The sequence below is a fragment of the Megascapheus bottae genome, chromosome 2 (genome assembly GCF_031878675.1).
Source record: "Megascapheus bottae isolate mThoBot1 chromosome 2, mThoBot2.hap1, whole genome shotgun sequence".
NCBI classification, from domain to species: Eukaryota; Metazoa; Chordata; class Mammalia; order Rodentia; family Geomyidae; genus Megascapheus; species Megascapheus bottae.
This window is the reverse complement of record NC_143510.1, coordinates 19,382,460-19,405,513: the sequence shown is the minus strand read 5'-3', so window position 1 is coordinate 19,405,513 and position 23,054 is coordinate 19,382,460. Positions and strand designations below refer to the sequence as shown.

Here is a 23,054-nt window from a genome sequence, read left to right as displayed (position 1 = left end):
TTCTTACACTAAATGTATATCAACACTGTAAGTTTTAAATTTGTTGAAATAATGATTGAATCATTTGGCTTGACAGAAAGCTCATAGACATTCTTAACCTCATACTCATTAAACAAAGAAGCACAAATATATGCATTAAGCATTCATCCCAAGTAATTAGAAAATAACAGCAAAAATAAACCTAAATCAAAATAAAATGGCATAAATTTAGTTTAAGCAAGGAGTTCAAACATAAGAATATACCTGTATGCAAGGCTGGGGAAGAAGAATCTGTTCAGCACAGGAATTTGGGGCCAATGTGATCCACATGATCCTATCTCAACTCATTTTTTAAAAAGCATTTATGAATTGATAATAAAATCTAAATGATAGAACAAATGCATCTAGTAATTTCTGCTTTTAGAAAAATTAAATAATATGAGATTTTTACATAAATTGTATCATTTGAAATAATAATCATAACAATATATGTATAACATTATTAAAATAAATTACAAAGATAATTTTAAATACACATTTAAATATATGAACTATGGGCTATTCTGAAATTAAAGAATCATGAGCTCTCCCCAATGTTAAATATGACTTAAAGATAACATAATTATAAAGTTTTTAATTTATTACAATTAGATCTATATAGAAATAAAATATTCTAAAACAAACCCTCAGTACTTCTGAGAACTTAATATATGACAGCAATACAATATGAGCACATTGGGGGAACAATAGATTATTCGCTAATGTAGTTTAAAGGGTTTACTATTTAGTAAATCACAAAACTCTGTGTCTGTGTTTGAACCAAAATTTATTCAGGTGTATCACTGATTTAAGCAAAGTTGGAGTAAAATGGTTATCCTATATTATAGGTTGGAAATTAATAAACAATAAATTATAAGCAATTAAGAAAAATACATTAATTTTGACAGTGAAATAATAAAGTTCGGAATAAAGGGACCAATCTGTATCTGAAAAAAAGAAGCAAATTGTTAGTCTTTGGTAGCTTTGTAGTCTCAAGATAGTATCCTTTGAGTTTTAACATAATGGCTCTCAAACTTGAATTTGTATCAGACTATCTAGGGAACTGTAATTACAGATTGCTTGGTTCTGCCAAGAATTGATTTCCTCTCTTCTTTCCTTCCTCTCCTTTTTTCCTTCCTTCCCTTCTGTCCTGCTTTCTTAATCTCCTTACTATTTTTCTTTGTGGTTTTTCTTGTTGTTGTTTTGTTGTGTTTTTAGATAGAAGTCTTGTTATGTACATATCCAACTCCGGTGTTCTGGAATTATAAGTGCCATTCTACACTTGCCGTTACAATGTATTGAAAATTTATAGTCGGAACAAATGTCCAGATGATTCTGAAACTGCTGTCCAGAAGCCACATTTTTGAACATCATCTTTTCCAATATTCCAAAATCTTGTGTGTATAAGTTTACTCAATGCTGTTTTTCTTCACCACAAGTCCTAATTTAAAGTAAAGGGTTTAACTGACTTTAAATATCAGTTTGTGTTTTCCCAACATTTAGGAAAGCAATGTTTTATGCAAAGATAATCCATACAGTGTCATGTATAATAACAAATGAAATAATCAAAATAAATAGCAACAAAAAGATTAGTCAAATAATGATTATCTACTCAAAACTGTTTAACCATAAGAAAGTGCTTTTCTTTAATATACTGCCCAAATGTATCATTAAATGGAAAAACAAATAGTATAGTGTATTAAAGTTTACACATATTCATAAACTGTATCCATTGTGAAAGAACATTGGGTATTTGTGAGAAATGGATTTGTTGACAAAGAAGGGATCTGAGATAGGAAGGAAAAATGATTCTTCTATGTCTTGATACACTTTAAAATTCTTTTGACATTTGTAAAAAAATGTTGAAGTATTCTAAATTTACTTAATCATTAGCCTCACTTTTTCTTTAATTCATGATGAATAAAAGAATAAGAAAGTTAAAAGGATGGTGAGATAAGAACCTGAGGCCAGAGAGCACTGCTTCACACCTTGAAATATGTCTTTGGAGAATTTCCACACCAAGTCAGAGCAACTGATACCGCAAGTGAGAAGACAGCAAGTGTGTCATTGAAAATGAATTGAAAGCAAATTATTTAGTGTTTGTACACCTTCATATTTAAATTGGTTTATGAACTAGCTAATTTATGAGTATATATTCCACAATTTCCTCAGTAAACTTCACAGAGTTTCTGTCCTCTCTGTTATCCTAGTATGATTCTAGATCTTATAAGTCTTTCTAAAACATGCTGACTACAAGTGACAATTTTTTTTTGTTTTCATTGTAAATTCTTAGTTGTTTATAGTGTATTTAATGAGTTTCCCTGAAAGAAAGCACTCTAAATCTTATAGGATCTGTAGTTATAATTACCATTATTATAACTAACTTGAGTACTCATGAAATAGCCAGTTGTGATTCATCAAAATAAATCCTTCAGAAAATCCATGTCATCTACTAAGAAAAACTCAGATATCTGACACAAATGGCATAGCTGTAGTGAGCATAGTACTTGAATCTTGTTATTGCCTGCTAACATGGATTTTTCACACGTAATACATATATATTTTATGAATCAAAAAAGAGGATTGTAGAGTAGTATAAATGACTAAAAAGAATACAAGGATTTTAGTGCTTGTAAGTTACAGTATCCTTGTGTAATTAGTAGTCAGCTTTTAGATGAGGTATTACCTCAGACTGTCATTTTTTTCTGTTGATGCTCCTGTAAAATGTGTTGCTGCCCTGATTGTCTGAGATGTAAACAAAGAAAATTATGAAGTGGGAGGTAAAGAAGGAAATTAACTATGAGTTTCTGAAACATGTGCATATTTTCAACCAAGTGGTTATATACTTAAATTTAGTGCATGGACTACAAGGAATAAGTTATATTTTATTAGAGTGTTGACTATCTGAAGAGCGAGTACAGTAGTACTTTTGCAGATCAAATCAAATCATGTAGATGCATACTATTAGTGGAAATTGTGTGTATTTTTTTTTAGCCAATGTGGGCCTTGAACTCAGGGCCTGACCACTGTCTTTGGGCTTTCTCAAGGCTAGAGCTCTACCACTTGATCCACAGCATCATTTCCTGCTTTTTTCCTATGTATGTGGTACCAAGGAAATGAACCCTGGTCTTCGTCCGTGCTAGGCAAGCACTCAACCACTAGGCCAAACTCCCGGACCCTGTGTGTGATATTTTTAACACTGAGTTGTGATCTTCCATACATAACAAAACACATTTTCATTGTGTATATTTCCTAGCATATATTTATCCTTTAAAAATAATTACACAGATATGTGTATTTAATTGTAAAGCGGTTTGGACACTGAACTTGAGCTATCTGCTAAGGATAAACCAGAACAGGCGGATCTCCTTTAACTCCTTTGTTTTCATTTAGCTACTAACAGGTAAAACTAATTTGTTATGATTTGAGTTAGACAACTACATTCCAACATTGTGATTTCTAAATTTCTAATTTTTTATTTCACTGAATGTAATGCAATTGCCCTCTGCCTTCCTTGACTCCTTCCCTCTCTCTTTCCCTGTCTCCTAGCTCATTTGTAAGCCTCCTGAGCCCCATGCAGTTACTCTATTGGTTTTGGTTGGTTGGCTTCTTGCTTTTAGTTTGGGAATTTTATTGTTTGGAGAACAGAAGATACAACTAGGGTCTTTCACATGCTAAGCAAACATTCTACCTAGAGCAACACACTCAGCCCACATTTAGCTCTTGATTATATGCATTAGTGGATAGGAGCTAGTTTATATATAATCCCAAATGGTGGATAATCCAAAAACCATTAATACTTGGCTTTGAAATATATTTAGTAATTTTAACTTGTTTTTACCTTCCTAATTATATTTTGCTAATGTTGCCATTGGGGGGAGGGGGGCACAGAAAAATGAGAAATATCTGTGGGAAGCCAGACTGATAGGATTATTATTGAATTAAATTTTGGTTTGGATAAGTTGTCATCATAGCATCCAATCTATGGCCTAACATAGTACTTTACAAATTCAGGAAGTATTTGTTAAATGAAAAATTGTATTTTTTTTTTAACAATTTTCCTTATGGTACTATCCAGGCCTGAGTCAGGAGAGAAAGTCAGTGAAGAACTTCTACCTCACCCCACTCGTTTCAGCCTTACTTCAGTAAAGATGAGTATTTCCAAGTCATGGACATTTTCCAGGGTATTATAGATTTCTAAACCTTTCAGCCAGCAGAACCTTACAAACCAGCTCTTCACAGGCAAAGACTTAACCTAAGAACCCTTTGAAAAAATATGCTTTATTATAAAATGTAAGGAGACTGTGTATTCTTTTCCATGGTAATACAGACATCGAAAGTAACAAATCATTAATGGAGAATATATTTTCTCAACTTAGTTATCCTCCTTCTGAGGTTTTTATGTGAGTGGATGTGATATGAGTGAAAGAAGGCATACTTTTTATGGAAAAAATTTTGTACACTTGATGAAATTATCCAAGGAATCTATCACTCTGCTCTCCTAATACAGAAATTAGGACTGAACCTTTGTTGTTGTATCATGTGTGGGGTGTGTGTGTGTGTGTATTGGTACAGGAGCAGGAGCTTAATCTTGGGGCCAAAGCACTGTTCCTTGGCTTTTTTGCTCAAGGCTGGTGCTCTGACACTTCAGCCGCACCTCTATTTCTTTCTTTTTCCTGGTTAATTGGAGATAAGAGTCTCCCAAGCTTTCTTGCCAGACTGGATTTGAACCTTTTGTCCTTATATCGAAGCCTCCTGAGGAGCTAAGATTACAGGTGTGGCCCACCAGTGACTCATTATTGTATCATTTTATAAAAATGGTAATGTATCATTTTATAAAAATGGTAATGTTAAGTTTTGAATAAGAAATTATCTCCAGTGGTCACTGCCTCACCAATTTGTCTTCATTTGCACTTAGAATTCCCAAGAAAACAGTTTTGGTTTTCTATAACTGTAACTAATTGCAAGCTGAATCCTAGCAGAGACTAAGAAGTCAGAGAGAGAAGGACTGGAAAAACTATATAAAGGGACAATGACCAGAGTATATGTGACAATGTAACTCTGGCCCATACAAGAATGAAGGAAGCCAAATCACATTGTCCATAGCAAATCAGTCCAAAAACAGATTGTATTTATGACTGCATATTCCTCTAGTTCCCCCCTCTCCTGCTTTACTTCCAACAAAGACCAACGAGAAAAAGCCAAATATGCTCCTAGACTCAATCATGGTCTCCACTTTAAGTGAGCCAGCTCCCCTGCCTGCAAGCTTCAATCAGTCATAACTAACATGCCTATTCTTTTTTTCTTTTCTCATTATAAATTTTTCTCACTTTCCTAGCTGCTTTAGATTTCCTGCCAAACATAAGTGATAGAAGCGGACTACTTTACTATAGCAAATTCTGAAGAAATAATCTGCATTAATTTTACTGTATACTAAAATTTGTGAGCTTCTAGAACTTTTTTATCCTGGAATGTATTTTCCACCATGGAATCATGAAGGTAAAAGAAAACCACTAAAGAGATACTCCCCTGTAGTTTAGCTCTTGCAGGAATAACATTTTAAATGCATCTTTTTATGTTTAATGATACTACATCCATCTGAACAAATTGATAATGCAGTAGCTTGGTAAGAATGGTTCACTGGTAACAGAGTTGGACAACATAAAATAGGTGAGTTAAGTCAGAGATTTCACTTGGAGAAGAAGCAGTGGTCCTTCTGGGTCTGATGGTATGAGCATTCTCTGTCTTCTGTGTGCACTTGCTTCTTTTCTTGCTTCACATTTTGTCAATTAGCTATGCTGTAGTCTTACCAGAGCCAGCCACGAGACTCAGAATTTAAGTATTCATTATACTTCCACCTGAAGTACACATACATACATGCATTCATATAATGCTTGTTTACTGTAATGGAGATTGTGTGTGTGTGTGTGTGTGTGTGTGTGTGTCTTTGGGTGTGCATTCAGGTTGATCAAGACTGAATCCAGGACCCATGGTAAGGATGCCACTACTACTGAGCTACATCTCCAATCCTTATTTTTACATGACTATATCTATATTCATAAATACTGTATCCATCATAATAAATCTTTTTTAACAAACATTGCTATAAAATATATCATAATTAGCCAGGTTTCAGTAGCTTATAACTGTAATCCTAACAGCAACTCAAGAAACTGAAATATCTGAGGATCAAAATTTGAAAGAAGCCAAGAAAACAAATCATCTCCATTAATCAGCAAGAAACTTCAGAAATAGAGGTGTAGCTTATATGGTAGATCTAGCACCAGCTCTGAATGAAAACTCCAGGCAAGAGTGGCACAGAAAGTAAACAGAATAAAATTTATTGTAATGTGGGTAGCCTTTTTTTTTTTTGCAATTCTTCATCTTACACAGGAACTTAAAAATCAAACCTTCTGCCCTTTACATCTGTGTCCCTATTTTTTAATAGTAATGTGTGGACATAGTGGTACAGAAAGTAAAATGGAATAAACCCATCTTATTTTCAGATTTATTAAGTGACATAGATACATACATCCTGAGTGTGTGAGGATTTCCTCAGTGTTAGTCTTATTGTATGTATATACTTAAAGTTAACAAAGGACTGCTGTAGATAGAAGTCAGAGCAAACAGAATATTAGGAAAGTTTATGTATGTTTTTCTGCCCCCAGTGATTAATTGCATGATGGCCATTAGCCCAATGGCCCAACATATTAAGGAATTAAATTTGAAAGGAAACACCTACAAGTTAGCTGAGATGTACAGAGAAAGAACTTTTTTTTTTTTTTTTTTTTTTTTTTTGCCAGTCCTGGGCTTGAGCTTGGTGCCTGAGCACTGTCCTTGGACTTTCTCAAGGCTAGAACTCTACCACTTGAGCCTCAGCACCACTTTCAGCTTTTTTCTGTGTATGTAGTACCATTAATTGAACCCAGATCTTCTTGTATGTTAGGCAAGCACTCTACCACTAGGCCAAACTCCCGGCCCTGAAAAAGAACTTATATAGTGGTTCTCATAGTGTAATACTCATCCCAACAATATCAATATCTCCTAAAAACAAGTTCAAACTGAAAACTATGAACTCTGTGCTGGTGGCTAACACATATAATCCTAGCTAAGTGGAGGATCATGATTCAAAGCCAGCAGGACAGGATCAGGCGCCAGAAAGAAATCTGAGAAATGAAGGGGAAGATAACGTGAGAGGCGTTGAAAACCATGGGTTAGAGAGTAGATGTTAAAGGGAATCAGAGACCTCCACACCCCTTACTGTTCTATCTGACTCTCATGATAACACACTACCAACATCTTGTTTGCCTATCTCCCTTTCAGCAGCAAAAATCTGTCTCCTATGTCACTGTTGAAGATTACAGGGTACCGATTGTGAAACCATATTACTTGCATTACCTCGATCCTGAAATCGATTCTAGCATTTCTCAGATTCTAGTATTTCTCAGCTTAATATGATACCTCTTGTCAGGTCTTCCAAAAATGTTTAGAAATATATTCAGTGAAATGTGTGGCAGCGACAATTGAAATAGTCTAAAGCAATTTCAAAAAATTAAAATGTCATTTCATTCTTTGTTAGAATGAGTTTCAGATTAGGGTATATAAGAACAATTGTTTTTTAGCGGTCTCTGAGTGCTGTTTTAAAAAAAAATTACCTAATAATTCCCTGTCCTGAAGGGAAAATAACAGAATAAAGGCTATGTATTGACTTTCCAGAAGCAAAAATTGTAATTTGAATAAAGAACAAATAAAGAATAAAGATGCTAGCCTTTGTTGGGCCCAAGTTAAGTGATGGGATAGAAAAAGTCAGAAACTTTCACCCTATAGTACTCAGTCAGAGCTACAATTTCAGCTGCACCTTACTTGAAGTAGGCAAGAAGGTTCTCAAGGAGAATGTATCCTGTTTCATAGCTGTGTGGGACTCCATTGAATTACTTGTAAATCATTCAGTGAAATGATTTGGTCTTCAAAATATCATACTTGTGAATAGATATTTCGCTAAAAACAAGTTGAGGGTATGGTAGGTGTACACATGCGTATGAGTAAAAGAGAAAGAAGCAAAGAAGGACGGAGAAAAAATGAACACATACAAAGATTCTAGAAATTCACAATGAGAACAATCAAAGATTCTAGAAATTCACAACATGTTATAGTCATATTTATGTCCAATACCTTCTGAACTTTTTATATCTGGAAAAGCATCAATACACAGGGTATATGTTTCATTTAGATTATTTTTGCAAACAGCCTATTACATTTCTTCTGACAAAACATCTTTACACTCTTGCAGTGAAAAATAAATTACTGTAATTTATTTTGGGGTGATAATTATTAGGAACTTATTTTTGGAATAAAAAAAGCCTTCCTTAATAAAGGACTATTTAGTGATTGCTTCAGCAGCACATATACTAAAATTGGAATGATACAAAGAAGATTAGCATGGCCCCTGTGCAAGGATGACATGCACATTTGTGAAGCATTACATATTTTTTATTTGTTTATTTGAAATAGGAAAGGGAAGGGGAAAACAAGATGATTAGGAGGCAGTGAAGGCAGGAAAGTGGAGACAAAAACATGAGAAGGGGTATCAATGTGTGAGAAGTAATGCACCTACTATCTAGTGAATTAAACTGTATCCCCTCAATATGTTACAATAAAAAAAATAAAGGACCATATACTGCCCCCTGAAATGAAGAGCGAAGAGAACATTCCCCATCATCAAAAATACACTTTTAATGGTTCAAGTATATATGCTTTGGGATTACTTTAACTCCTAATTTAGGCTTCATATGTGTTCCCAGAAAGCCAAATTTATGCTGAGTATAAACCAATCAATTATAAAGAACTCTTAGAAAACAAATTTGAATTAAATCTATGGGACAGGTTAAATATTTCTCACTAACATATTCTTCAGAGCCCTTTGAAAAGCAAGTGTGAAATTGAAATGTTATTTTATTTGCTTCTTTATAAGTTTACTTTGTAAAGAAGTCAAAGATGAAAATATCTTGGGATCCTTATTATAAAACTGCAACATTTGAACTTGTTTTGAAGTTGTTTTCATAACATTGATATAAAGGAATAATCAGAAAATATAATTTTTAAAGAATGAATACAAAGAATACCAACAAGAAGAGAACCTCAATTCAAGATACTCAACTTCAGAGAGCATTTTTGGCTAAATTTTGTAGGGGTTTTTCTGATACAGAATCTTCAGTCCTTTGTTATTCCATGCCAGGCCTGGAATATTAAAAAAAAATTATAAGGTGTGAAAAGTATAAGCAATAGCAAAACTCAAAATTAATATTATAGAGCAAAAAAAAACCTCCACTATTCTTTTGTGTTTCAAATGCTTAACCAGTGCTGTCATTGCGTGGTCATAGAATACTTGATATGCCCTTGTAATGTTTGTTAAATTAATTTGGCTGTGGCTTTTCTACATTACTTTTTTTTTAATAGAAATACTATACCGATATCTCACTAAAGGGTCTCACAAGGAAAAGGAAATGAAGAGCGAGGATTTAACTTAACTTTTTCTCTACAATACACTACAACCATATTGGATTAAGGCTATACTCAAGGAAACCTCAATTTGGTTAATTTCATAAACAAATTCGATGGGAAAATCATGTATTTCTCTTGATGTTTCTGTGGGTCATATACAAAGCAGTAACACTATAAGTTGTTATTGATCCTCTTGGAATAGCAGCTTAATTGCACAAGAAATTTAAAATTGAGAATAATGATATGAGTACAGGTATAAAATTGCCCTATGTTTTAATGTAATGCTTTAAGACAGTCTTTTTGTTTGTTCAAATTTTAATTACTAAGTAGATCTAGTAAAATATGAATTATTGTATTATAACAAGTGATGTAATATGAGCACTGACATCTACAGGTGTAACATACAAGATTAATAATACCAAGAAATTAAACTCAACCCCTTATTAAGAGAAAAAGAAAAGTTTATTGCTACCCTCAAGTGTAAGTTAAACTCTCACTAAGTATTTAAGTGCAACAAAAGCATGTTGACTTTAAAGCTCAATGTTGAGAATGGAGTAACACAGGAGTTTCTTGTGTTACAAATATGTGTATGAACTAACACCAACTGAGATTAAGAAGACTAAATTATCAGTAGTTTCACAATATTTCATTGGGTCAGTTGGTTTTTTTGAAAGGTTCTGAGAATTTGACCTTAATTTTCCTTTAATTTTAAATTAAAGGGAGATACACGCACGCACGCATGCACGCACATTTGCTAGTCCAGGGGCTTGAACTCAAGGCCTGAGCTCTGTCCTTGGACTTTCTCAAGGCTAGTGGTCTGCCACTTAAGCCACAGTGCCACTGCCAGATTTTTCTATCTGTGTGGCACTGAGGAATCAAATCCAGTTCTTCATGCATGCTAGACAAGCATTCTACCACTAGGCCAAACTCTTGGCCCAAGGGAACTATATTTTACTTAATGTCATTGAATGTACAGATTAATCTGCTAACAAATTATATTTTGTTATGTCTTTGGGTTTTCCCTCACATGTTCTGAATTATTTTTGTGCCACCAATTGCAATTGTATCTGGACTTCCAATTTAGTTATACATTTTCTTCTCAGTAGCATTACAGGTGGCTTTACATTGCATTTAACAAGACCTCAGTAAACATCATATAGAGCACTTAGTATATAGAACTCTTTACAAAGAATGTCCTAGATTTCCAGCCTTTCCTTGCCTTTTACACTCCTTTCTTTTCCTCTTCCTCTTTTTTTCCTTTTCCTCCCCAACACACACATACACACATTTGGTCTGTGCTCTAGAATTATTTAGCAAAGTATTTGCAAGGTAAAACTTGAAATTAAGCTGTATGAGAATTTAGTTAAGCATCACACCATACATTACACACTAAGTATAAAAATACTGAAGTCTTAGATGTTTCTGTATCTTTGATGATACAGTGATACTAGACACTATGTTGAAAATAAACTATACAACTTCTGGATGGAGACAGAAGGGATAAGCAAAGAAATGTACTAATTACCTGACTTCTCTACATCACCTTTACAATAACAATAGATATATATCATATATATTTTTAAAATATAGAGACAATTTGAACCAGAAAAAAAGAATTATTTTCTTCAGTGCAAATTCTTCCTGCCAATGCTTCATGGAAACTGCTACATGCAGGTTTGTTTCAGTTGGGTCATTTTCAAACTAAGGTCATACAACTCCCAATAGCAGAAAGGTTGCATTAGAAGTCTGAGCAGTAACTGAACATTTTGTCATAGTAATAGCAGGCTCATAATTTTAAAAAATAAGCTACTTTATTTTCTCTTGAAGCATTATCTGTGATGAAACCAATAACATGATTATCCCTAAGAAAATAAAAGGAAATGGAGCTGTAAGGAAGACTGGAAAGATAATCATTTATTCTTGTTGTGTAGTAACCTTCATTTGTTTGTCATTGATGGACTTTTCTTACAATAATGAACTGAATGATTGTGAATACACATGTTCTAAATATTTTAGTCCTTGAGGAATACAGATAGCTTTGTCCATTAAAAGTCCTGCTATGCTACACAAATCATTTAACTCTTGTACTTGTTTGTTTTGCCCATCCTTGGTTCTTCTGATACCTGCTGCAAGGCCAGTAGTTCTTTGCAATCAAGGGGAACAACCAATTTAAGTTGGCAATTTTTTTTAATTTTTTGGAGCCCGAAATACATTAATGCAGTCTAATAATTCTGTTGATTTGTTTGATAATATGAATAAAGTGCTGAGTATTTGATAACAGAGTTGCTAATGAACTATGATGCATATGTGTGATTGTAAACTAGTTTATCAAGTTTTGGCGCCTTCTTGTAAAGAATATCTAGCATACAGTATTGGATATATATTTTTTGTCCTACTTTAGCTCCAATGATGGATACCTTTGGTTTCAATTGTACAAAAAAACTAATATCTCTTAAAACCAAAAGCCATATAATGAGTGATTGTTGTCCTTAATGTACTATGTTATCTCTCATCTCTTTTGCTGTCCCTTGGTTATCTCATATTGTTACAGTATTTCACTTTGTTATCTGATATATTGGATAAATGCGTATTTGGTTATTTGAAATTGGAGAGGGAAGGGGGGGAAAAGTAAAGGAATGATGGGAGTGGGGGGAGGGAAATGGGGACCAAGACATGAGAAAGGGTATCAATGCATGTGAAGTAATGCACCTTCTATTTGGTGAATATAATGTAACCCTTCTATTAATTACAATAAAAATATATAGGAAAAAACTAATATCTTAGCCAATTCCAAAATAATTTCGTATATTCTATATTATTAGTACTAGAAATTTAGAATTTTTAATTTTAAATTTGCTGTGTGGCAAAACCACACAACTATCTTCAACTACTAGAGAATAGACTGTTTAAGAAAATTGTAACTATTTCTACTAAGACAATCATGTGATTTTGGTACCTGCTTCTGTTGATATGTTGAATTATATTAATTGATTTGCATATGTTGAACCAGCTTTGCCTCCCTGTGATGAAACCTGTTTAATCATAGTGTATAATTTTTTTTGATGAGTTGTTGTAGATGGTTGGCTAGTATTTTGTTGAGAAGTTTTGCATCGATGTTCATCAAAGAAATAGGTCTGTAGTTCTCTTTCTTTGATGAATCTCTGTCTGGTTTGGGGATGAGGGTTATACTGGCTTCATAGAATGAGTTTGGTAAAGAACCTTCATTTTCAATTTCGTTGAAGAGCTTGAGTATTGGTGTGAGCTCTGCTTTGAAGACCTTATAGAATTCAGCTGTGAATCCATCTGGCCCTGGGCTTTTCTTAGGGGGAAGGTCTCTTACTGCCATTTCTATTTCAGTGCTTGAAATAGGCCTGTTTAGTTGCGTTAGTTCTTCTTGGTTCCGTGTGGGTATGTTAATATTGGCTAGGAATTCGTCCATTTCTTCTAGATTCTCAAATTTGTTGGCGTAAAGGTTTGAGAAGTAGTCCCTCATGATGCTCTAGATCTTGGTAATTTCTGTCATGATATTACCATTTTCGTCTGTGATTTTGTTTATTTCGGTATGCTCCCTTCTTTTTTTGGCAAAATTTGCTAAGGGTTTGTCAATTTTGTTAATTCTTTCAAAGAACCAACTCCTTGTTTTGTTGATTCTTTCTATGGTTTTTTGAATTCCAATTCATTTAATTCTGCTTTGGTTTTAATAATTTGCTTCCTTCTAGTGGGATTAGGGTTGTTTTCTTCCTCTTTTTCCAGGAGCTTAAGGTGACATGTTAAATTGTTGGTTTGCAATTTTTCCAATTTGCTATTGTGGGCACTCAGAGCTATAAATTTTCCTCTGAGTTCTGCCTTTGCTGTGTCCCAAAGGAGCTGGTATTTTGTGTGCTCCTTTTTGTTAAATTTCATAAACTTGGATTTCTGTTCTGATCTCTTCGATGACCCATTGGTGAGTCAACAATGTGTTGTTCAATCTCCATGTGTTACAGGGTTTTCGTTGGTGCAGTTGTGTGTTCAGTTCCAATTTGATGCCCTTGTGGTCTGAGAGAGTACAGGGAATAATTTCAGTGTTTCTGAATCTGTCCAGGTTTGTTTTATGGCCTAAAATGTGGTCTGTTTGGAAAAAGTTCCATGTGCTGCTGAGAAAAACGTATATTGTGCTGTTGCTGGGTGGAATAATCTGCAAATGTCTGTTAGATCTAGTTGGTCTATATAGTTGTTCCGTTCTAAGGTTTCTCTGTTGAGTTTTTGCCTTGTTGATCTGTCCAAAGATGAGAGTGGTGTGTTAAAGTCACCAACAATCGCTGTGTTTCGATCTATGTATGGTTTCACTGAAAGTAAAGTTTGCTTGATGAAGTTCGGAGCTCCGGGATTGGGTGTGTAGATATTTAGGATGGTTATGTCCTCTTTGAGGAAAGATCCCTTTAGTAGTATGTAGTAACCTTGTTTGTCTTTTCTCACTCATTTTAGTTTGAAATCTATTTTATCTGATATGAGTATGACAACTCCAGCCTGTTTATGGGGCCATTAGCTTGATGGAGTTTATTCCAACCTCTCATTTTCAAAAGGGGTTTGTTTTTTGGGGTAAGATGTGTCTCTTGAAGACAGCAGAATGATGGATCCTGTTGTTTGATCCAACTAAATAATCTATGCCATTTAATTAGAGAGTTAACTCCGTTGATATTGAGAGTCAGGATTGAGAAATATTTATTAGTTCCTGCCATTTTTACAAGCTATCATTAGGGCCTGTGTCTTGATAGTTTTTGTGGTACTTAGATGTTATGAGTTTTAAGTGCCATGTCTTTCTCTGTATTACATTTGTGTTGGTTTTCCTTTTGTAGAACATCTTTGAGAATTTTCTGTAGTGTTAGTTTTGTTGCTACATACTGTTGAAGCTTTTCCTTAGAATGGAATGTTTTTATTGTTCCCTCAGTTATGAATGAGAACTTAGCTGGGTACAGTATTCCTGGCTGATAGTTATTTGACTTCAGGGCATGGTATATATCATTCCAATCTCTTCTTGCTTGCGTGGTCTCTGCTGAGAAATCTGGGGTTATTCTGATTGGTTTGCCTTTGTAGGTGATTGTTCTCTTCACCCTGACTGCTTTTAGGATCCTATCTTTGGCCTCTATTGATCCAGTTCGGATTATAATGTGGCGGTGGGATGTCCTTTTCTAGTCAGGTCTGTTTGGGGTTCTAAAAGCTTCTTGTATCTGGATGGGCCTGCCCTTCTGGATATTTGGGAAGTTCTCTGAGATGATTCCCTGAAGTATATTTTCAATACCATTGACCTCTTTCTCTAGACCCTCCTCAATACCAATTAGCCTTAAATTAGGCTTCCTAATTGTATCTTGGACCTCCTGTAGTGTTTTTTCATATTTCCTAGATTTGAATTGACTCATTTTCTGTTCTTTTTCTACAACAACTAAATTATCTTCAACCCCGGAAGTTCTCTCTTCTGCTTTGTCTAACCTGCTATCAAAGCTATCTAGTTCATTCTTCATCTCCCTTGCTTCTAATTGCTCATTTTTGATGCCTTGCATCTCTTCTTTTAGATCATGTATGGATTTCTTTAGCTCCTTGATTTCCATTTGAGTGGTTAGCTCAGTAGCTTTATTTTCTTTGGACATTTGCTGGAGTTCGGTCACCTTTTTATTTGTGGATATTATGAATTCATCCATCTTTCTTTGATGAACCTTTATTGTGGCCTCCTTTATGGCTTCTTCTTTTTCACTTACCCTGTTTATGGTTTCCTCTTGTTTAGCCATGGCTTCCTTCCTTATCTCTTTCTTTATGTTTTTACATTTTTCATTAATGATGTTTATAAATTGCATTTGTGTAGCACTTGGAAGGCTCTCCTCTAGATTTGCCACTGACTGCTCCATTGCCTGTTTATGTTGGGTGGGAGATGCTATTCCTTGATTTGACATTTTTCTTGAGTTTCTTGTTCTGCCCATTTGAAAATGGGAGCAAGATTAATACTAAACATGATTATAGTTTTCCAGATATAACCAACCTAACCTTTTTAGTTGGCTCACAATAGATATTAGCTCTTTTAGATTGTTAATGACACTCTCTCTTTTTGTACACTTACATACAAATCTAATACAATCACAGGTGACCAATTTACGGCCAAAACAATAAGCCCCTCAATCCAATCTCTATTGTATTTAAGTCCTTCTGGACCTAGAGTATAATTGAACACCAAGATACACAGCATTGCTCAACAACCATCAAATGTAGATCCATGCATTATAAGAGTTGAAGGATGAACATAGGACCAGAGATAGAAAAATAATATGAAAGACGACAAGGCAGGTGGGAAAATAATAATACAGGAGTGTAAGAATATTATAGTAATGAAGAAAGGGTATCGTGTAAGGATAACTGACCTACGGTGATACACAGGTAGAGTATTTGTGTAGAAAGTTTAGATGAACTTAGATAAAACTTAACAAAATAAGGCCGGGAGTTTGGCCTAGTGTTTAAAGTGCTTGCCTAGCATGCATGAAGACCCGGGTTCGATTCCTTGGTACCACATACATAGAAAAAAGTCGGAAGTGGTGTTGGGGCTCAAGTGGTAGAGCTCTAGCCTTGAGAAAGTCCAAGGACAGTGCTGAGGCCCTGAGCTCAAGCCCAGGACTGGCAAAAAAAAAATGAGAGTAATAAGAATAATATATAGAGAAAAGAGAGAGGTTGATATAAGAGATTTCAATGATACCAATTTAAGAAAAAAAAAAGAATCAAAACAGCAACAAAATAAAAGAAAACAGCACACACGCACACACACACACACATACAAAATGAAAACAAAACAAAACAAAAAACAAAAAGAAAAGAAAAAAGGTGGGGGGGAGATTCCTCACTGTTCTGAGTTCTTACCCAAGAGATATTAGGGTTGAGAACCCGGAGTTTAAAAAGCATGTGACTGTATCAATATGGATATCGTTTTTGTTCAAACTGTACCCAGAGCTGTCACTGTGTTTCTAGGAACGACCACAGTGTCAACAGGATTGCGGGAAAAGAGATGCAGAAAAGGCATTTGACAAGATCCAACACCCCTTTATGTTAAAAGCTCTGGAGCAACTATGAATCCATGGAACATTCCTCAATATAATAAAGCCTGTGTATGACAAACCCACAGATAGTATTATACTTAATGGCGAAAAGCTAAAGCCATTCCCTCTAAAATCAGGAACGAGACAAGGATGCCCACTCTCCACTCCTCTTTAACATAGTATTAGAATTCCTAGCCAGTGCAATAAGGCAAGAAGCAAGTATAAAGGGGATCCAAATAGGGAAAGAGGAAGTGAAACTTTCCCTCTTTGCAGATGACATGATCCTGTATTTAAAGAATCCTATAGACTCTACTCCCAAGCTCCTTGAGCTGATTCAAAACTTTGGAAGGGTAGCAAGGTATAAAATTAACCCTTAAAAATCAACAGCCTTCCTCTATGCCAACAGTGTGAGGAATGAGGCAACAATAAGGAAAGCAACTCCTTTCACAATAGCCTCAAAGAAAATAAAGTACTTAGGAATTACCTTAACTGAGAATGTAAAGGACCTTTTTGATGAAACTTTAAAACCCTGAAAAAGGAAATTAAAGCAGAACTGAGGAAATAGAAAAACCTCCCATGCTCCTGGATTGGAAGAATCAACATTGTGAAAATGACAATCTTGCCAAGGGCTTTCTACAAATTCAACACAATACCCATCAATATCCCAATGGCATTCTTTAAAGAAATAGAAGAGGCAATCCAAAATTTCATATTGAATAATAAAAGACCCCGTATAACAAAAACACTTCCTAGCAGAAAGAACAGCGCAAGAGGAATTTCAATACCAAACTTTAGACTCTATTACAGAGCTATAATTATCAAAACAGCTTGGTACTGGCAGAAGAACAGGCCTGAAGACCAATGGAATAGAACTGAAGACCCAGATATTAAACCACAGACCTATGGCCACCTAATCTTTGACAAGGGAGCCAAAAAAATAAAATGGAAGAAAAATAGCCTCTTCAACAAGTGGTGCTGGCAGAACTGTTTAAGCACATGCAGAAAACTAAAGTTGGATCCTTCTTTGTCACCCTGTACTAGAATTAACTCCAAATGGATCAAAGACCTGGAGGTAAAAGTCGACACTCTGAAAACTTTACAAGAAGGAATAGTAGATACAGTAGACCTCCTTGGCACAGGTCAAAACTTTCTTAATAAGGAACAAGAATCACAACAAATCAGAGAAAGACTGGATACGTGGGACTGCATTAAACTGCAGAGCTTTTGTATGGCAAAGGACATAGCTAGTAAATTAATGATGAAGCCTACAGTGTGGGAGAAGATCTTCACCAACCATACAACAGACAAAGGCCTCATTTCTAAAATATATCAACAACTGAAAAAATTTAATCAATCCAAAACTAATCTCCAAAGTAACAAGCATCCCATTAAAAGTTGGGCCAAAGACTTAAAGAGAGTCTTCTCTGAAAAAAGAAAGAAAAATGGCCTATAGACACATGAAGAAATGCTCAACATCTCTGGTCATAAAAGAAATGCAAATCAAAACAACTGTAAGATGCCACCTACCTCCAGTTAGAATGGCCAGGGTCAAGAAAACTAATAAGAAGAGATGCTGGAGGGGATGTGGCCAGGAGGGATCACTACTACACTATTGGTGGGAGTGCAAACTCATTCAACCACTATGGAAAGCAGTCTGGCAGTTCCTCAAAAGACTAAACATAGAGCTCCCCTATGACCCAGCAATTCCACTACTTGGCATTTACCCAATCATCCAGAAACAAAGACATACTAAATCCACCAGCACAACAATGTTCATGGCAGCACTATTCACTATAGCAAAGATATGGAACCAACCTAGATGTCCCTCAGTTGATGAGTGGATCAACAAGATGTGGTATTTGTACACAATGGAATTTTATGCTACTGTCAGAAAGAATGACATCGCCCCATTTGTTAGGAAATGGAAAGACTTAGAAAAGATCATATTACGTGAAGTAAGCCAGACTCAAAGGAACTTAGGCTCAATGAGTTCCCTCATTTGTCATAATCAGTAGAAACCTTGGGCTCTCCTAGCAGAGATTTGCAATAGAGCAAAACCTTGATACAAAAGGCCATATAGTAGGACGCTAAATGAAAGGATCTCTAGGATATAGAAACAAAAGCCACATAATGAATGATTGTTGTTCTTAAGGTACTATGTTATCTCTCATCTCTTTTGCTGTCCCTTGGTTATCTCATACTGTTACAGTATCTCACTTTGTTACCTGATATATCGGATATATTTGTATTTGGTTATTTGAAATTGGATCGGGAACGGGGGAAAACAAGATGAGAGGTGGGGGTGGGGGGGAGGGAAATGGGGACCAAGACATGTGAAAGGGTATCAATGTTTGTCAATTAATGCACCATCTATCTGGCAAATATCATGTAACCCTTCTATTAATTACAATAAAAAATATATGAAAAAAAAAAGAATCGGATTCATGGCCAGGAGTTTGATCTAATGGTAGAGTGCTTGCCTAGCATGCACTAAGACCTGAGTTTGATTCCTCGGTGCCACATACATAGAAAAAAGCCATTTGTATTTGGTTATTTGAAATTGGATAGGGAAGGGGGGATAACAAGATGAGGGGGTGGAGGGAGGGTAATGGGGACCAAGACATGTGAAAGCGTATCAATGTATGTGAATTAATGCACCTTCTATCTGGCAAATATTATGTAACCCTTTTATTAATTACAATAAAAAAATAAAAAAAGAAAATTGTAACTGTTGTATAAAAGTAGGAATAAGTAGTTAAAAACCTACCAAATCTAAGTACTCATATTTTTCTATTACTGCTACATATAAATTTCTCATTAGAATTTATTGAAAATGTATAACATTACTGTTATGTTCTACAATTACATATAAACATTATTTAGTGTTATTACTATCCTTTCCCATGGCCATAGAATTCAGTATAAAAAGCACTTCTCAGCACTTGATGATCTGGGTGTTCTAAAGCTGAAAACATTAGATCTAACTAGTTTTATGTAAAATAGATATCTACACCACAAAGAAATATTTACAGTCATGCTGACATTTCTTGCATTTAATTTTTAGATGAAAATTTTAAATAAGAATAAAGGGTGAGAATAAGTGGTTAATTTGTCATTAAAATACTATAAAAATGGAAATAACAGCAAAAAAACTCTCAGTACAGATCATGGAATTTTAGAAAATTGTATTGTTAATTCATAATTTCACATAAAGGTACTAAGTTGGTTGCGTAACCATTATCTTTTCCTTTTGAGATTTTGTCACTTCTATTAAATACAAAAATTTTAATTTTATTAAATGTGAAACTTTTGGCTTTTCAAGCAGTATTTGTTTTAGACATATAAAAATGTTTAATGATTATAGCCTAGTATCAAATTTTTTAATAATTTTTATTGTAATTAATAAAAGGGTTACATGATATTTGCCAGATAGAAGGTGCATTAATTCACATACATTGATACCCTTTCACATGTCTTGGTACCCATCACCCTCTCCCCCACCCACCACCCATCCCCCGTCTTGGTTTTCCCCCCTTCCCTATCAAATTTCAAATAACCAAATACAAATAAATTCAATATATCAGATAACAAAGTGAGATACTGTAACAATATGAGTTTAAAAGCTGAAAACATAGATTATACTACATTAAATTTTCATATGTTTACTTAAAACTCAAATTTTATTGTAATATATTTTGTATGTATGTTATTTTTTCACATTAACATGATAAAACTATCACTCTTTGTATTACTGTCAAAAGACCTATTCCTGAATTTTTGTTTTGTTGCTCTGCAGACGGTGGGTGAGGCTGCTGTTTGGCCGAGAATTCCCTCTGCAGGACCTTCTGGTAGTCTGGGATGCCTTGTTTGCAGATGGCCTTAGCCTAAGTTTAGTGGACTATATCTTCATAGCCATGCTACTCTACATCCGAGATGCTTGTGAGTATTAATGATGTTACTTTCATTTGATTAGCTGATTGTGAATTTTCAAATGTTTTACCTTTTAACCACACTATATTTTATTATCTGATCTATCTACTTTTACCTTTATCATAAAAAGTATATAAAAATTAAAGAAATATTAAACATCTTTTTTTGTTAGTGAATCTTGCATGTATGGATGATTTTATTCTGAAAGAATTTGAATATTCTTTAGAACCATTTTCCTAAACACTTCACTCCTGCTTTAATCTCCTCATTATACACATTTGTGAAGTGAATATATAAATGCTAGTATTTCAGATATGTTTAGAGCTCCACCTTCTGACATACAGTGAGTATCCAGAGATACTTACTGGGAGATTGAAGTTATTTTTATAGTATCAATATCTTGCCAATAAAAAGAAATAAATCTGGAGTCTTTGACTACTTTCCAGTAATATTTTAACAGAATTTATTTCTAAATTTATAGTGTCCGATGCTAGAAGCATTCCATCTCTGCAGGTTCCTCCTTAGAATACATGTCATAGCTAAAAAGCCAGTGCCTGCAAATGCTCTGCAGTCCTCAGCATGAAAAAAATATCAAATATCAAAGCATGTTTTAAATTTAAAGATACCTTGAGTTACTTTCCTTCTCAGGAAAATAAGCACAATTCACAAAACAAGATTTGTCAGCCAAGTATAATTAGAAAAGATTATGCAAACTACTTGATTGAATTAGGAAATAGAGAACTATTGTATAGGAAATAGAAAACTGTTACATCGTAGGATTTTGTAAATATATCTTTGTGTACGTGTGTGTGTGTGTGTATATGTATATGTGTATAAAAATTGGAGTTATTCTTAATCATGACTGCTAAATCTGCCTTTCAATTTGTTCATGAAATACCAAATGGTCTTTTAATATGTCTGGTAACACTAGTACTCTTTAAAATTTTATCTGTCTTCAATAATTTTTTCCAGATTGCTCAGGAATTCTATTTTATTTTTTTGCTTTTCTCCTCCTGTGATTGGGTTTTGACAAAGTGAAAGTTCCTTCTTTTACAGCCAGACCTAATCACATACGAGCATAGAAAACATAAGAAGAGACCTTTGGATAATAGAAAGGGATGTTTGGGTACAGATGATAAATACTGGATAGTAAATACTAATCTCCCCTTTAAAGTTATGTTTGTTAAAATTTTAAGTATTATAATAAGAAACTTATTTTTAAATTGTTTTTGGATAATCTTTCCACAAAACTTTCCAAGTTAAACAACTGTTGAAATATATTCAGATTTTCTGTAATCTTAAACAATTAACAATTTGCTCTTTTCATATCTTTGGCACATCACTCATATATATTTAATTTAATCATCCTGTCTCTTATACTAAAATCTACTCTTAATTTCATAAAACATGGCAAATTTTTGGCAGCTGAAGCCCCTACACATTTTTAATCTTTCCACTGATGATTTTATAAAACATGGGCACATGTGGGAGAGTGAAGTAGTAATGAAGCTGTTCATTCATTTCAAAATTTAGCCAAACATTTTAATTTTGTTGGTTAAATCTGTAAAGTTAGAGTGAATCTTTGTTATGTATTGCTTCTGTCCTAAAGAAGCCAAGAAGACTAACATAAATAATGATAAATGAATGTATCTTATGCTGTGATTGAGAGGGCAGGTTTCATAAAAATTGAAGGAGAAGCACTGAGCCCCCCTCTGGACAGTCTGTGAGAGAACAGAAAAAACAGTGTTGATGTAGACAAATAATGGCTACTCATTTCATGCCAAAGGAATAATAATACCAGAGACCTAGGATTGACAAGCTGCTTTGGGATGTGTTCATGTATTTCCACAATTTACTTGTAACAGTAAAGTACAAAAAATGAATGAGATCATTAGACTGAAGACATGAACAGAAGGAATCAGAATAAACACTTTTAACCTACAAGCAATAGTTATTGAAACATTCAGTGTAGAAATATTTGAAAGCACTCTAGCAGCAGTATAGAAGTGATCTTGAAGACAGGACTGGAGCAAGGAATCAGACATAGTTGATATGACAGTAGTCATATCAACAATGGACTTGAGAAACCATCCTTGCTAAATTCAGTATGCCTTTTGTTAGTAAATATAAAAGGTGAAGAAAAATGGAAAATCTACATCAGTCCCCTATTTGGAGGCTTGTGTATCTGAGTCACTGGTTAGGAAGTATAAGGATCAGAAGGTTTTAGTAATATTTTGAGAATGCTGTGTCTGAAATACATGGATGAAATCATAAACCAAAGACTTGGAAAATAATGGTTGGTATCTATGCTATAGATTTAATGTCGCAAATAATCAGCCAGTATTTGTTAGCTAAAAAGTGCCACATTATCCTATTTTGTTTGGAACAGTCTTAGTTTACATCTTTTGCAATTAATTAATTTTCTCTTCTATTATCAAATATTAAAAATTCTTTAGACAGCATAATGTATGAGTACATAAAGAGAATGTGGACATAGGAGAAATTCTACATTTACCATCAGTATTTAAGAATCATAGAGGCACACCAGCTTGG

General features: G+C 34.3%; 1 protein-coding gene and 1 non-coding gene across 13 annotated transcripts in view; both read left to right on the top strand.

The window, feature by feature from the left end:
* Tbc1d5 (TBC1 domain family member 5) overlaps positions 1–23,054 on the top strand; it is a 429,644-nt gene that overhangs the window by 309,878 nt on the left and 96,712 nt on the right. For all 12 annotated transcript variants that reach the window (XM_090321955.1, XM_090321903.1, XM_090321894.1 and 9 more), the window contains one exon: positions 20,368–20,510. In XM_090321955.1, the coding sequence (XP_090178081.1) occupies positions 20,368–20,510 (143 nt within the window). The remainder of the gene's footprint in view (positions 1–20,367; positions 20,511–23,054) is intronic.
* On the top strand, positions 8,403–8,509 carry LOC150066559 (U6 spliceosomal RNA). Its single transcript, XR_016534688.1, has one exon. It is a non-coding gene; the product is annotated as a U6 spliceosomal RNA (small nuclear RNA).